Source organism: Crinia signifera, chromosome 4, assembly GCF_055691185.1.
Source record: "Crinia signifera chromosome 4, ASM5569118v1, whole genome shotgun sequence".
Lineage (NCBI taxonomy): Eukaryota > Metazoa > Chordata > Amphibia > Anura > Myobatrachidae > Crinia > Crinia signifera.
In genome coordinates, this window is record NC_139220.1 from 44,259,760 (window position 1) to 44,277,753 (window position 17,994).

Below are 17,994 nucleotides of genomic sequence, written 5' to 3' on the forward strand. Positions count from 1 at the left end.
ACTGTTAAATAACAGCGCTGTAGTCGAGACAACATTACAAAAAGCAAAGAGTTAAATGCATTGAAATATGGGAAAGTTTTATCGAAATCCAACCCATAACTAAGATCCAACTCAGAAAATGTTTTCAAACAACACAATGCTATGAAACCAGGTTATTGTTACAAGATGATCCTATAAACATAGAAAAATGAGGGTAATGAGGTAGAGTTTGGGGGACCTGAGCACATACAAGAATAAGAACAAGGAATCTAGTTGTACTAAAAGTTAAATGTGAAAGGAAAAAAATAATAATGAGTACACTGGAATTGTATTGTGGTTTTAAATGTTATGCACAACTTGTATACACTGATGTTAACAAAATGCTTCAAATTGGAAAAAAAAAAAAAATTCATGAAAACACAAAATTAATGAACTAGCTACACTCTGCAGAAAATCAATTGAATTACACTTTACATTAGAAGCAAAAGACCTCCAGATATCAAGGATTATTATTAAAGTTTAATTATATGAACATGATCACAACGAGGACAATGGCTGCACAGAAGTGTAAAATTAACTTACGTTACTGGTACATCCTTGAACTGTGGTTGCTGTGGCACACTACTGCCCTCTAGGGAGGTCTGCGTGACTGTTGGCATGGACTTGTTCACTAGGACTTGTTTGTTTTCCACTTTCTCGCCTAAATGAAAGAAGGGAGAACGTGAAAGATGACGAATAAAAAGGAAGCTTTGCGTACGCATCATAGGGATCAGTGTAAAACACAAAATATCTATGGAGGAGGATTAAACATCATCAGAACAATGTTTAACAGCCCATTATTGCTTAATTATTTGTAAAAGTTATTATTAACCCCTTCAGTGGCTGTTTTTTTTTGTTAGGGAGCGCTCTCCCCACTGGGCAAGGTTTTTTTTAGGAGCGCTCCCAAAAAACCCCACAATGTTTCCAGGGGCCGGGGAGCGCTGCGCACTTGATCAGCAGCTGCCCAGCCCCTGGCAACCCGGCTGTGTACGGCGCGACGTTAGCAAGGTCACGCCACAAACAGCTGGGGGGAAGGAGACGGAGCCGGGGGGGGGGAGGAGGCGGGCAGCGGCTGAAGCTGAGCACAGTGCTAATCTCAGCGCTCAGCAGCGCTGCCCAGAAGAAGGGAGCGCAGACAGTGGCACCCCTGAGAATTTTCCGGGTTTGTCAGTCTTCGGAGTGCCAGTGAAGGGGTTAATGATTGGAAATGTGCAGCAGGTAACTAAAGCTGGGTACACACTGGACTTAAGGATATCGATAACAATATTATGTGCATATCTTCCAATGTGTATGGTCAATATCATTAATAATGCACGTGGCAGCAGGTAGTCAACAACCCCCACTGTCATATGTACATGCAGCTAAATCTGACCATCTCATCAGCGACTGCATGTACGGAGCGGGTAACGTCACTGAACGATATCTGTCAATGTGTGGGTGCCCCCAATTAGTTCCCCCATGGCATCGTCGATATAGTTAACGGTACTAGTTTCCTAGAACGGCCACACCGATGTTGATCGGGTCAGTCGCATCGCATCGATCGCATGCGACCGACGCGATGGTCCCTGGGACCCTATTTTACATTGGATTCAATGTAAAAGTCTCCCCAGACCCCAATTTTAACCCCCTCAACGGCACCCCACGATTGACGCCAACCCGAAGCGTGGCGAGCGTAGCGAGCCCACGAGGGGCGGCGGTACGCGTCCTCCGACCTTTTCATACCCTACTATCCACGTCGGCGTGGAGTTGAGAATATAAAGTGTGGCGAGCGCAGCGAGCCACCAAGCCCGAAGCGTGGCGAGCCCCGCGAGGGGACGCGTATAACTTCACAGTTATACGCGTCCGCTTGCCACACTTTATATTCTCAACTCCACGCCGACGTGGATAGTAGGGGTATGAAAAGGTCGGAGGACGCGTACAGCCGCCCCTCGCCACGCTTTGGGTTGGCGTCAATCGTGGGGTGACGTTCACAATGGGGGGGGGGCATATACAATGAGAAATGGGCCATATTGGCCCATTTCCCATTTTTTTCCCGATTACAACGTTAAAAATATTTTAACATTGAACCATATGGCAAAATCGGGTGCATCGCGTCGGTCGCGTCGCGTGCCATGTTAATGCGCCCGACCGACGCCATGGACCCAATTTTGCCTTTGCCGGCAAAATGGACCTGATTTCAAAGGAAATCGGGTCCATCGGGGGTAATCGTGTACCTTAAGTTAAGGTACACGATTACCCCCGATTGTGGCCGATCTAGGAAACAAGTACCTAGTTAACTATATATGGGCGGCCGCTAGCATCGCTCCAGTGTGTAACCATCATTAGCAAACTTTTATGCTAAAGCTCTGATAGATATTCAGATAGTTTTATACCTATAACTAAACGCCTTCTACTGTATAGAATACAGTGGTATTTTTTAATGGGGAAATTCAATAAAAACGTTCACAGGTTGGCACTTTCATTAGAAACTGACCTAGGTCCTAACTACCAGACCTTTAACCTCCTTTCATTGTTTGCTGGAAATGATCATCCACTAGAATTCCGATTTGTAATATTTATGCATTTTTGGCTAAGGACTCCTATCGATACCGGGTTGCACAGATGATAGTACCTTTTTAGATAACTGGCGTTTTTTTGGGGGGAAATCCCCGTACTCTCGCACCTATTTGACACCAATACTACTGATCCCAAATATTACCTAATTCCCTTAACTCTTCCCACTCATATAACTTTTGTTATGACATGTCAAATCGCTGTTGTCCCCCCATCACCAACGCAGGCGATTATATAATGTATCTTGTATGTCTACAAGACAGGTACATGAATGCTATAATACATAATTCATACAGAACAATGAACAAAATCTGGTCTCCCGGGCAGACTTCTCACAATGGGGTAGATGCACCAAAAGGAAAATGCAGTGAACACCCCATTATCGCAGTTTTTACGGCATTTCCCCATGCACTAAAGCCTGATGGTCGGGTTTTCGCAATATAGAGTAACTCCAGAAGCCTATGGGCTTCTCTCCAGCGTGGTGTTTAAGGTCACAGATACCTCGAGCATGACCTGGGGCCGGAGCGGTCCTCACAGACAGCGCCGGCCAGAGCCACTTTGCAAAAGGACAGCTCTCATAGCAAGAGCTGTCCTTTGTGTCTATAATCGCATATGTTAGTGCATATGTGATTATTAACAATGCGGTAGCCGGCGAATGCCGATGATGCGGGGAGGTAGATGTTAATGCATCCCCCACAATGTTCCCTCACCATTTAACCCCTGATATATGAATACTCAGATATTTTAGTATTTCGATAGAATATAGCTGACAATCTATATACAAGTGCATGCACAGTAGCTTCTCCGGTACTGCCCTCCAGCATCTATGGGCCCATTTAGAGGCATCACCTCCCAATGGGACTGCCATGGGTGACTAGCAGGTCGGACTTCCAATAGGAAGTCACTGCCAGTCACAGTGAAGCCAGAGCAGTCTAAGAACAGTGGCAGATTTTACCTGGGGGGGCTGCAGCCCATAGGTAAAAACCACCACTGTTCTCAACGCTTTCTTTGCACTACTCCTTCTGACAGGTCGGACTTCCAATAGGAAGTCACTGCCAGTCACAGTGAAGCCAGAGCAGTCTAAGAACAGTGGCAGATTTTACCTGGGGGGGCTGCAGCCCATAGGTAAAAACCACCACTGTTCTCAAGGCTTTCTTTGCACTACTCCTTCTGACAGTTCACCACACCTCCATTGTGAGTTTTTTCACTTTTATTCTTATAAAACTGTTCACTTTATCGTAATTTGACGTACAGTATTGTGAGCTTTTTACTGTTACTGCGCTCCGTCATGTTCATCAATTTTATTGTGATTCATTCTATAAACAGAGGTCTTTTTTGTTTGTTTGTTTGTTTACACAGCTTTCACAGGAAAGGTAAAACTCCAGTGGTCACCCACACAAAACAAAGATTACAAAAATGACCAGCATGTAAGAACTGGAGGAATTAACATGTCCCGTGGTGTAGTGCTGTACTAAACTTACCAACAGCAACACAGATTCATTGCAGGTGACCAGCATATAATTGACATTAATGAATCAAACCCGCTTTGTTATTTATATGGTAAGGACTGCAGAGCTTAAGGCAGCCATAGATCGACAGATCGCTTGTCAGATTGGGCTGGTTGGAACAAAATCCTGGTAATGGATGAGAGCAAATGACAGTTGACCATTTGCTTTGAAATGCTGGAAAACTGCCATTCAGATACTACCAGGTTTTTGTTCCAACCAGCCCAGTCTGACAATCTATCTGTAGATGTATGGCCAACTTTAGTCTCTGAATCAATCATTCCCAAGTTCAGACCCCCAAGGCGCACTAACAAGTCCAGGTTTTAGTGATATCCGTACAGATTACTTCATTAGTTATTTTCATTTAACTATCTGTGCTTAAACCTGGATATCACTAAAACCTGCACTGTAAAGCTGAGTAAACACCTAAAGATTTATCGGTCCAATCTGTCTGGTGGGAACAAAAATATGGTAATGTATGGTAGCAAGTCACAATTCACCATTTGCTCCCAAACGCTGGAAAATGGACAAAAACGATTGTTTGGTTGATACATTTGACTTATCAAATGTATCATACAGTATTTGTCGTAATGATCATTGTCTGTTTTCCATTGCTTGGGAGTAAATGGTTGATTGTCATATGCTTCCATACATAACCAGATTTTTGTTCTTAGCAGAAAGATTGGACAGATAAATCTTCAGGTGTGTACCCAGCCTTGTTGCGCTGGAAACCAAGGTAAGGGATGCCTGCTCTAAAGGTGTCCACACTTGGATAGATTTAATGTACAATCAAATCTCTTATACAGGATGAAATGTAATAGGATAAGAGATTTGGTAAGAAATCTCCAGGGTTTTTTTTAAAGCGGCAATTATTTACACTGCAAAATCAAACTGGTCTTGCAGTGTAAATGATTGCCGCTTTAAAAAACTGGAGATTTCTTACCAAATCTCTCACTTTCTGAATCTCTCATCTTATTAAATTTCACCTACAATTTCCCTTGAAATCCAGAACACTTCCTGCCAAGCAATATCATACACGCACACACACATACAATGATTGCGTTAATGATCAGATGGTTAGATCGGTTGTTTAACGACACGGAACTTTGGGGCAGATGTATTAAGCCTTAACAAGAGATAAATGCAAAGGTGATAAGGAGAGATAAACGTCCAGCCAATCAGCTCCTTACTGACTTTTTTCAAACACAGCCTGTAACATGGCAGTTAGCAGGTGATTGGCTGGATGTTTATCTCTCCTTATCACCCTTACATTTATCTCTTGTTAGTGAGTTAGTGTGTAAAATCCTGCTCTGCAGGTTGTTCATCTTGCCTCCCGCTGAAGGGATCAGCAAGGTTGATGAACGACCGGCGGGTGCCCACATTGGTTCGTGATCATGCCCACACAGAACATTTTTGAAGGATTGGCCTTTCCCATTGGTCGAAAACAGATCTGTGCTTTCTGCATAATTTAACAAGAAATACACGAGGTAAAAACACAGGTTATTACCTGGAGAACAGATGCCATCTGCATCTAAAATCTCATGCCTCCAAATGGGCTTGCGTGTGTTGGCATCCAACATAGGACCCATGACTTTATCAAAGGTCTGATTGCTGTAGCGTTTCAGTGTGCACTTGGCATTCTTATACACGAGGCAGCGTCCAAAGCCTAGAAAACAGGAACAGATACGATTATTCACGAAGCAAAGTTACACAAGCGGAGAGCTTTTCTAGCATGTATGTAGCCTGGAACTTTGTCACCATGAGATTAAGGAATAGGAAAGTGCCGCCTTCTTCCGTCTTTAACTGAGAAGAAATATATATGGAAAACCCAAGAACACATGCTTAAGCTGCCCATACACGATCAGTTTAACGGATCCATTCGGGACTTAAATAGAACGCATTGCATCGCATCGCATGCCTTGTGCATGCAGTGTGTATGCAATGCGATCCGATGCGATGTGTAGCTAGTACAACAAGTATGTGCAGCACATACTTTTTGTACCGTACTATGTGATGCGCGGGAGCACACATCGCATAGTACAGAACGGAGCCGGCAAAAACAGATGGTGTATGGGCTCCTTTACTCTGCCAGCACAAATCATTCATTGAGTTCAGATTGATGGTGAGTTGGAGTTCTAGCCAAAGGTGGCTTGGAGAACAGAACGAATAGGCGTGACACAAAAGGGGCGGGACAGGGCAAGGGCTCAGAGATAGGGCAAGGGCTCAGAGATATGAGTGAAATGCATTGTTTGGGGGTGTGGCCAGTGTGATCACACCCTTGCCACCACATAGTGCAATGCCGTTATTACAGGCACAGCGGTGGACGGGGCTACAGTGATGCGTTCCACGTTATTTGGTCCCGCGGACCCCCACCCCACACGAGAAGGGGGTTTGTGGAATACTGGCGGCAATGCGGGGGGACTCTTTCCAAGGGTCTGGGAGCCGGACCTGATTTTTGCCGCCTCCTGCCCATTCAGGGAGGATGGGCAACCCTGCCCACTTGTGGCTAACCTTGTGAGGGGAGTAAAAATGGAAAGTGTCTGTGTTAGCGTCCATGTGTCATCATATGTCCTTGTGTAGGTGTCTTGTGTTGGTATCAGCATCAATCTTTGTGTCAGCATGTCAGTATGTGTGTCAGTGTATCTATGGGTGTCAGCGTTCAGCTGTCCATGTGCCAGCATCTATCTGCGGGTCTGTTTGTTAGCATTTGTCTGTGTGTCAGCATCCGCCTGTCAGCATACGTGTCAGCATCGATCTATGTGTCAGTGTCAGCATGTGCATCTGCATGTCAGCATAATTCGGCATATCAGCATCCGTGTCAGTCTTTTTGTCAGCATACATCTGTTTATGTGGTGGTGACCAAGTGTTGACATCTGTGTCAGCATATGTCTGTCAGTATCTTTGTGTTAACGTCTATGTGTCAGTGTCGCATAACATTTAGCACGGCAAGCATCTGTGTCAGCATCTGCCAGTGTCATCCTCCTTGTATCAGTGTGCCAACATCCGTTCACGTGGCAGTGTCCGAGTGTCAGCATCTGTCTGTGTGTCTGTGATGGAATCTGTATGCACGTCAGCATTTGTGTGTCAGCTTCCATGTGTCAGTGTCTTTGTGGTGGTGATGCTACAAAGACAGCAACTGACAAACTTACACAGTCTGCTTTACTGGTCCTGCCATCTTAAGAACACACCCATTGTTATTGACCACATCCCCACAGGCACTTTACTGTACCCTGAAATGGACACAAAATCCTTTTCACCTCTCCATACCCCACTTCGACCACTGAATGATAATAAATAATAATAGTGCCTTTTGCTCCATGGGAAGTTCTGTCCACCCTGTGATCACCTCAGGTCACATGCGTTACAGTTTGTCTGATGTACCGCCCCCGTCAAATCCCCCACCCGCCATTTATATGGAGTCTTTTGAAACCTTTTAATCTTCCTCTTGAGATGCTGCTATTCATGTTCCTTCGTTTCCAATAGTAGCTAGCTTCATTAGTCTCAGCATTAACAGAAATACTAATGTATCCACACAAAGGTTGACATAACCGAAAAGTTGCCATGGAAATGGTCGATATGTTTTTTTTGTGTTTCTTTTGGCGTCAATTTGTACATTGGATTACTGGAACCTAAATTAGTGTACCGCTTCACTCGTCATGCTTCGGACAAGGAGTCTAGCCCCGCTACAGCTGCGCGTGGCACACTTTACTATTCCCAATCAGATTCCATGTGGACGGTAAAGTGTGAAAAAAAAAATAGAAAAAACACCTCAGGTTGAGCTTTTGTTTATGTTGACCTTGGCCTATTGACCTGTCATCCCACAGCCACATCTCTTCCCTGCTATAATTTTTCTTGAAAAAGCAGTGATTTTGAAAAAGGATTTTTGGCAGTTTGGTTTTACTTTCTATGGAATGTGCCATACACTAAAACACCTAGCAACACTGGAATGAACATTATATTTAAGCCAATACTTCTGGGCGAAAGACAAACTGGAGCCTAATTCAATGCGGGTAGGGGATGGATGGGGGCGGCTGCAGGGGAACAAATTTTATGGGCGTCCTCATGAAAACGCTGGGCGTTCCCATGACGTCTTCGGCGATCAGCGGCGGAAATAAAAATCAGGAGTTATTTCCGAAGGGGAGAGAACTCATTCAATGGCCGGCGACCATTGATTGAATAATCTCCCCTTCAGACACAAGCGAGAGGATGTGCTCTCTGACATCCCCTCCCATGTTACCGAGGGGGTGCGGTTACAGTACAAAGGGCCTAGGTGGACAGTCAATAGATCGACATCATACTATCGGCATTCACAAGGTCAAACCAAGAAAATGTCGATATGAGTTTCTCAGAATTTTTTGGCCAATGTGTGGATTATCAAATTAGTGTACCGCTTCGCTCGCCATGATTTAACGTTCCTTATTGGACCCAACGTGGATTGTAAAGTTTTGAGTAAATGTTTTGTTTGACCACCCCAATAACTGACTATTGTTCAGCATAGAACTGGATAGTGATATTATACAATCCAATGTCAACACAATCATGACAGATTATAAATACACAACACAAAAAGTTCTGGGACGATATAAAGAAACTTGATGATTCCATAGATCTAAGCATAAAACGCCACCTAACCAGACCTGCAATAGAGTCCAGCCATACATCGCACTGCGTGGGTAGAACGATAGGCTCAGAGTAAATTTACATAACGGGCTGCATGTGTCTGTTGGGTACACACAGACGATACACACAACACCAGGGTTCAGCACTCCTCAACAAAAGAATGGCACCTCCAATTAACATCACTAAATGGACAGACGCCTTAGTGCTATTGTTCCACAACACCAAGTCTTGGGTCCAAAGAAAACTATAAAAGACTATTTCAGTCTCAACACTCCTCTGCTTAATGACGTGTTCGGTAATGGGCACCAGGGCACCCCCAGTTTGCAATACAAGACTAATATTACTTTTCATGCATGAAAGACAAAAAAAACCCCTACCCCACCATAGCAGAGACACTTCCCCGAAATGCAGCTGGACACAGAGCATAGAAGGGAAAAAAAACATTGAACAAGAGCTGGGAATTCATCACAATGAAACAAGTTTTAATTTTCCTTTAGATTCTATTTTACAGGAGAAATAAAAGATCTCCTGTTCAGTTCCCCTTGTATTGACACAGCCGCAAAAGCAGACATTAATGTCGAAGATAAATGTCTGGGAACAATTTTACAGACGCCTAGCAACCGACGCTGGCCATCTTGTCTGACACAGGAATAAAGGAGGCACAAGCCTGTGTGCTGTACATAGAAGGAAAATGGATCCAAGTCATACTCGCTGAAGAGAGGCTCATTTATTTCTCACTAATGACCATTTCCCCTCTCAAATTCTATCCCAATTAGCCCCTGTCAAAATAAAGGTAAGGATGGAATTTGTTTTGCCAACAGTAAATGGCGACACTTCTATGTCAATGGTAAGACATGAATGAATACAGGACGACGGAGGAATGGCAAACCATTCAGTATTAATGTGATTACTAATTTACACAGTAATTGAGGAATACAGTCCAAAATATAACCTGATAGAAACACATCTGTAATGCTAAGGAAAAGCTAAATTCTTAGAGAACACTTTAATAGCCGCCCCTACCCACCATAGCAAACATAGGTGTGGGGGGGGGGCTCCAGTTACCTGAGGCAGAAGGCCTACATGCACAGCAACCGACAGGGCTGTGGATCATAAGATCAACAGCATTTACGGGAACTATGTCGCCAGTGTCTACCCATTTAGTTCGGAACATTGACCCAAAAAAGTAAAAAAAAAATGGTCATGCTGGCAGGGATGTGTGTCAAATCCCTCTGACAACACAGCGAAGATAAGCCCATAGGCTTCTATAGGGTAACCCTATTATTAGCATAGACAGTCTCACTGCCATTCTGTCTCCTGGACACCATTTTACTTTCTGGTTATTAGCTACATAGCTAATAAGAGGCTTCACATATATCCTTTGTAAGGGATGTGGTTATGATGGTCGACAGTCATTAGGTCGACATGGGTCTAGGTCAACATGGGAAAAGGTCGACATGGTTCTAGGTCGAAAGGTCATTAGTTGGACAGGTCATTAGTTCGACAGGGTCGACAGTGTCAACAGGTCAACATGGGGTTTTTCACTGTTTTTTGAGCTGACATGTGCAGACAGGTAGTATTTCATGCCCTACCATCCACTGGGGTGTGGCGGGAGAATAAAATAGTGTGCCGAGCATAGCGAGGCACTGTGCCCGAAGCATTGCGAGCGCAGCGAGCGATGTGAGGGGATGCGGTGCACTTTAAACTGTGTCCATGTCGACTGTGTTGACATTCGGGTAAAAAAAGTGAAAAAAAAAACATGTCGACCTTTTGACTGTCGACCTAGACACTGTCGAACTAATGACCTTTCGACCTAAAACCATGTTGACCTTTTCCCATGTCCACTTAATGACTGGTGACCATCATGCTGTAGACTAAATGATCCCAACCCCTTTGTAATCTCCATGTATCTATCCATTTATGAGAATCAATCTGTTGGTAACCTATCACCCTCAATATAACTATTCTGATTTATCCCATTCTGGAATAGTGTATAATATGGAACTACTGTACAATGAGGCATTTGTACAAATGTATTATTTAATGACATTCAAAACATACTCTGACTGCAGATAAACACTTGGCCCATCTAGTCTGCACTTTTCTACCTTTCGGCAACCTCAACCCAACTCAATTGATCCTTTGTTTTTGTTTTTAGAAGAAATTCTTGTCTCTATCCCAAGCTTGTTTAAAATGCTCTACCAGTAGCAATATCATCGTGCATATCGTTTACTGTATCGTTAACTATGCGCATTCCCGGGGATGACCCGGTTCCGCTTAACATGCAGTCCAATCTGATGATATAGTCAGTGGCTGCATGTTCGCCAGGGCTTCGGGTGAGGTCACTGATCGATCATGTTAATGATATTGTTAAACGTTTGTGCCGCAAAACGCACAATCTGTTGGTTAGCCTATTGTTCACTATATCTTCGGTGATGCATATCGTATAGTGTGTACGGGGCATTAGCCTCTACCACATCAGATGTGAGGCTATTCAACCTATCTTACTCAAGTTTCCTTCTTCTACTTTCATTATATACTCTTGTGTTCTAAGACTTCATATTCTCCTTTAAAGAAGGTCTCCTTATTAAAACCCTTGATATATTTAAAAGTTTCAATCATTTTCCTTTCCTATTTCCCAAACTATACATATTAACATATTTAAGTCATTTCTGGTAAGGATTGTTGTGAAGACCATGCACCAGCATAGTTGCCCATCTTTATACAGACTTTAACATCCAAATATGCCATCAAGAATCCAACCTGAGTGTGCCGCCAGGTCTTGTGCAACTTTTTGAGACCCACGTGAATCATTTGGAGGGCATTAAACTGTCGCATCCATGATCTTGACAAGTCCTCTAGTCTACCTAAGTTCCCAAACATTTGTACTTACTGTACTTTTGTGTCATCTCCAAAAAGGTCTATTTTTCCTTTGAAACCACCTGCAATGTCCCTAACTAAGATGTTAAAAAAGTACTGGTCCAAGTCCAGATCCCTGGGGTACATAACTTGTAACTTTTCCTTTTTGAGAGACTAGCTAGTACGGTTGAAAAGGCAGCCACCGATCATAAACCAGTTTTGGTTCTAAGGTAGAAGTAAACGTGTCTACAACTATGACTCACCTCTGTCTAATGACGCTTTATTCAATACAAGAGCATCTTCAATGTCGTAGCCGCTATAACTCATCACCGCCACGGTAGCATTCTGTCCAGCGGGAAGTTTCTCAAAGTCAATGAGCTCGATGGTCCTGGTCTTTACCATTGGCTTTTGTGGGTACGCCAACAAGTACATTAGGGTGTCAATTCTATTCCTCTGATTGTATCCGATAGTCCCTGACCAAAGCAGAACAGGATAAAATCATTTTACACAAAGTACTAGGAACATTTATACATTAAATAGCACTATGGTGTAGATGGATCACAGCTTGGAGAGAGATAAAGTGATCTAAGATAAAGTACTAACCAACTTCTAAATGTCATTTTTCAAACACAGTCTGTAAAATAACCCTTAGAATCATATTGGTTGGAACTTTAACTTTCTCTACTTTAACTCCAAGATTAATCTCCCCTATTACATTTGTTGCTGCACGGTTTGAATGGACCAGATAGTACAGTATGATATGTTATTATATTCAAATTAAAGCAACATCAAAATATGCAGAGTTTTTTATGTATGGTAAAAAGTGCTGCTATTTAGTTCTAACATGTAGAATTAAACATTTTTGGGGCAGCACGGATGGTGTAATGGTTAGCATTACTGCCTCACAGCGCTGAGGTCATGGGTTCGATTCCCACCATGGCCCTAACTGTGCGGAGTTTGTATATTCTCCCCATGCTTGCGTGGGTTTACTCCGGGTACTCCCGTTTCCTCCCACAATCCAAAAATATACAGGTAGGCTAATTGGCTTCCAACAAAATTAACCCTAGAATGTCTGTGTGTGTGAGTGTACATGTGGTAGGGAATATAGATTGTAAGCTCCACTGGGGCAGGGACTGATGTGAATGTTCATATATTCTCTGTAAAGCGCTGCGTAATTTGTGCGCGCTATATAAGAAACCATAAATAAATAGTTACCAATTTAGTACTATAAAACATGAGGGATTTAAAAACAATGGACTGAATGGACTAATGGATCATTAGTCCGTTGGCCAGTGTGTACCAACAATACAGTATATCTGTCAACATCATCGTTCACAGACCGATACTCGAGTCAGCAGTATAGCACAGCCAATGGTCAATGCATCTAAAGATATATTGGAGCATCGTGCTCTGTGCAAGTCTGATCCACAGACCACCCATACGCTTGCTGCACAAACCAGTGATGATGGACTGTGCAACTAGGTGGGCACATGTAAATGGTGACATTAGTCAACAATGACCGGGCAGAGTGTATGGAAAATACACTGCCCAATCCATCTCGAGATAGATCTGCAGATGAATCTTTAGGTGTGTACCCAGCTTTAGTGCAACTATTAGTGATATCCAGGCGTCAGCACAGATGGTTAAATCAAAAGTAATACTTAATTAAGTCACCTATGCTCAAGTATGGCTATCACTTTATAGGGTATGGTGAGATATGTACTATTATTCTTTATTCGATTTTGATTATAGAAGCAAAATTGAATAGAAAAATCGAATGGGCATCATTCGTTTCCAATTGAATCAGGATCGAATCGCAAGAAAAATCACACTGTGTGTACAAACTATAAAACCTGGACATTTAGTGCTTTGAGGACTGAGGTTGGGCATGCATGCTGTTGAACATAGTGGAAAGAAAGACTATAGCAGTGGTTCAAACACTGGCCCTCAAGAACCCCCAACAATGCACGGTTTCCAGGTCTCCACACAGAATCATAATCACCTGTACACCTTTGCACCTGCTGGGTGAACTAGAAAATAGTGTTGGGGGTACTTGAGGACCAGGGTTGGGAACCACTGGACTATAGGACAGACCGTAGGAGGAAGTTGTTATCAGACAGATTCTATCAACTTTTCAACAGATCACATCAAGTGAATGATCAACTAAAAAAGCATGAAGTGGAGTCCACACACAGAGAGAATAATCATCAGATGTGACCAACATTTTGGTTCTGATTTTGAGTTGGAAGCAAAGCAGAAAAATAGAAGTAACTTCGCACCTGGAACAAACCATGTTGCAATACAAGGGGTGGAAATACTTTTATCTTTGCATGTAGGGTACAGAGTGTATGCTTTTGCATGTAGCCCAAATATGCTGGTTAAGCCTTATTTTTCCACTGCAGTTTAGATTTGAGCAGGTACAGTACATATCTCTCCTAAATCTAAACTACTCTGCCTCTGCACATTTTAAAATCTGCCCCACCTGCTTGAAAAAGCCCCTGTGTCTTTAGCTTACTTGCCTACTTTTATTGTTGCCTCTCCGAGAGAAGCCTGAAGAGGCAACACGTCGTGGGGCGGGAAGGAGGCTGATGTCACCAAGAACCGCTAAAGGCCTAAATGATACAAAACTACGTAATTGTGTAATTTACCACCGCCCCTCGCGCAGACACGTTAATTCCCAGTATTTTTGTTAGCGGGGGCTCCATGAAGCAAGAGGGAGACTTGCTCACCTTCCCGGGGGCTGAGAGGGGGACCCGATTTCGGGAGCCTCCCGGCCATTCCGGGAGGGTTGGCAAGTATGGTATTTAGTGATCATCTTTCACAATTTTTATCTTTTGACTAGTTACAATTTACCAAGGTTAGTTTAGGTGAGCTGCATCACTGTCAATGTTCCTTTCAGTATAAAACTGGGAAGATTAATATTTGCTTATATAAAATGATACTGGTATAAGAGAAAATATAGAAGAGTCTCAATTTGTCATTTATTTTAAAAACTTAAGCATTTTATAAATAAATTCAGTTCTAAATCTTACTATGTAGAAGATCTTGTTCTATACAAGTAAAACACCACCACCAGAACAGACAACAGTGCATAGTACCCCACATGCGATAAGAACAGCTATACACACAATACAGAAACGTAAATGAATTCCATATTTGGAATAGTTCAGTGGTGAATGTCAGGCCTGTAGCAGTATAATGCCAAATCCAGGCATACTGAGGTCATTAACCAACCACAGATTCTACATCATTTTAGATTAGGTTTCAGGTCATAATATGCCAGAGGTTCTGTATTGTTATACTCTAAATCCTCCCAAAACGCTTTATGACTCTATAAATTCACCGGCAATATTGAAACTACATAATATCACAGACATTGGGAACTTTGTCCTGAACAGTAAAGGCACAACATTTACTATATATACACATATTTCAGAACAAGGTACTTGTGTATCATCACGGCGCCCGATTTTACAAACGTAGTGAAACCGGATCGCATGGCATGCGATGAGATGCGATTTTACCTGTTATAATGGCATTTAATGTACTATACCCCCCCCCAGTATCCACATCATACCGAAGTGTGGCGAGTGCAGCGTGCCCCGCGAAAGGCGGCGGAACGCATCTGCCCGACCTTTTCATACCACCACTATCCACGTCGCGTGGAGTTGAATTCACATAGTGTGGCGAGCGCAGCGAGCCCAAAGCATGGCGAGCGTATTATGTTACATGTATTACGCGTCCCCTCGCAGGGCTCGTCACACTATATAAGATAAACTCCACGCCGATGCTCACCACACTTCAGGATGACGTGGATAGTGGGGGGGGGGGGGGCCCTAAATAAATGACATTATATGTAATTTAATTGTATAGCACATTAAATGCCATTATTATATGTCCAATCGGAACAGATATCTGATCACATCGCATGCCATACAATAATGGCATGCAATGCGATTTTTTATCTGACCCAATTTTTGTAATGTATTCACTGACAGAGAGCAGTGAATACATTACATAGGAAAATCGCGTTGCATCGCATGCCATACAATAATGGCATGCAATGCGATTTGACTACCCTGAATAGCCCACTACGCAAATGCCGTAGTGGGCACCGTGATAATACACAAGTACCCAGAACAATAATGTTATCTGTATCAAGTCTAACAATTAATAGTACTTTTGTAATACAGTAGATCTGTACATGGAACCACAAACACGAAACGCGCAGTACATGGAGGAATAATTGACATTGATAAATGTTTCCCATTAATAGTAGCGTCATGAGCCGACTGCTCAGGCATCACTATAGCACTGCGCACAAACCAAGGCACTTTTAGGAGGACGTGCGCAGTGAGGAATCAATCACAAATGATTTACAGCAGAATTGCGTTTTGTGGGAGTGTCATATGCATTGCTGGGCGTCTCTGCCTACGTCGGTGATATAGGCAGGAAATATGTATGGTTCAAGGATCTCCGTTCCTGCGAACATTCTGTGTGACCACACAGTCACTTACATGGTCCATTACTGAAGGATCTGTAACCACCGCTGCATCTGTATGCCTGGTGGATGTCAGTTATGGAAGGATCTGTAACCACCGCTGCGTCTGTATGCCTGGTGGATGTCAGTTATCGAAGGATCTGTAACCATCGCTGCTTCTGTATGCCTGGTGGATGTCAGTTATCGAAGGATCTGTAACCACCGTTGCGTCTGTATTCCTGGTGGATGTCAGTTATCGAAGGCTCTGTAACCACCGCTGCATCTGTATGCCTGGTGGATGTCAGTTATCGAAGGATCTGTAACCACCGCTGCATCTGTATGCCTGGTGGATGTCAGTTATGGAAGGATCGGTAAACACCGCTGCGTCTGTATGCCTGGTGGATGTCAGTTATCGAAGGTTCTGTAACCACCGCTGCATCTGTATGCCTGGTGGATGTCAGTTATGGAAGGATCTGTAACCACCGCTGCGTCTGTATGCCTGGTGGATGTCAGTTATGGAAGGATCTGTAACCACCGCTGCGTCTGTATGCCTGGTGGATGTCAGTTATGGAAGGATCTGTAACCACCGCTGCATCTGTATGCCTGGTGGATGTCAGTTATGGAAGGATCTGTAACCACCGCTGCGTCTGTATGCCTGGTGGATGTCAGTTATCGAAGGTTCTGTAACCACCGCTGCATCTGTATGCCCAGGGGACTTCTCAATACAGTTCCATGCAGCAGCATTAAAATATATTTTTAGAAGCCCAGCATGAAATTAAATTAGCATCTGTATCTGGCCCAATATGAATGATGAATGCAGGGTGTTTTATTCAAAAAATATAAGGAGAATGTGGCACCTAATAATGTAGAAACCTTCAGACCCCTCTCTTATTCTAAATGGGTTCTAATAAGTAAAAGAAATCGTGCAATTAAAGTTACATAAGCTTCCCTCCCCAACCCTAGACTGCCTAATTACTATGGGGGAGTATTCAATCCCAGGCCACGACTGTCGGTATGTCCCAACATCCATGACCCTGGACCATTTTCGTTTTGCTTGACCGCAAATTGTCAGACAGGATTCAATGCCCTGCCTGCCGATCGGCGAAAAGGGGGCGTGGATTGTCGTGTTCACGCCCGTTAGCGGCAAAATGGGTCCGACAGCTTTTAAAGTTCGGCCCGTTCTGTCGATCTTCCTCTTCAATGCTGTCTATCCCGAAAGCATTGAATAGGTGCCGGCCGCTATTTCCCCCGTCAGAAATAGCAGAGGGGATTGAATACCCCCATAAAATTGCAGGAAATGTGTGGATGGGACAGAGGCCCAGATGTCCGGAGTGGAGAGCAATAAACAACCAGCTATCTGCCATGTTACAGGCTGTGTTTGAAAAATAACAGCTTGAAGCTGATTGGAGAATGATAAACAACCAGCCACTTTCTCACTTTTTGATGTTTAGTACATCCACCCAGTGGTTTACAGATCTGTGTAAGAAAAAAAAAAGGGGGGGGGGGGGAATACCACCAGAGGGAAATCAGTGTGTTGGGAACTGAAACATATGCATCCGTCCCTGGACTGACTACATATATGGTATGACATTATCGCTATCTGCAGGTCACTAACCACGCGAGTCCTTCAAAAACCTTTAAATTACTGCAGAATAAAATACAGATACACTATTGCCGTAGCTGCGCCAAATATCCCTTCTCATCTAGCTAGGTCCTGCGAAACTTGGCCTTTCACATGTTTCTATGGGCCTTATTCTAGTTCACTCTTTCTGACAAAATCCTTCTTAGATGGACAAAACCATGTGCACTGCAGGGGGGCAGATGTAAAATGTGCAGGGAGAGTTAGATTTGGGTGAGTTATTTTGTTTCTGTGCAGGGTAAATACTGGCTGCTTTATTATTACACTGCAATATAGATCTCACTTTGAAGTAAACCCCCACTCAAATCTAATTCTCTCTG

General features: G+C 43.4%; 1 protein-coding gene across 2 annotated transcripts in view; it reads right to left on the reverse strand.

The window, feature by feature from the left end:
* POLR3B (RNA polymerase III subunit B) overlaps nucleotides 1-17,994 on the reverse strand; it is a 147,763-nt gene that overhangs the window by 33,181 nt on the left and 96,588 nt on the right. For both annotated transcript variants that reach the window (XM_083181668.1, XM_083181667.1), the window contains exons 20-22: nucleotides 11,819-12,028; nucleotides 5,584-5,742; nucleotides 562-679 (exon numbers count right to left, since the gene is read on the reverse strand). In XM_083181668.1, the coding sequence (XP_083037794.1) occupies nucleotides 562-679; nucleotides 5,584-5,742; nucleotides 11,819-12,028 (487 nt within the window). The remainder of the gene's footprint in view (nucleotides 1-561; nucleotides 680-5,583; nucleotides 5,743-11,818; nucleotides 12,029-17,994) is intronic.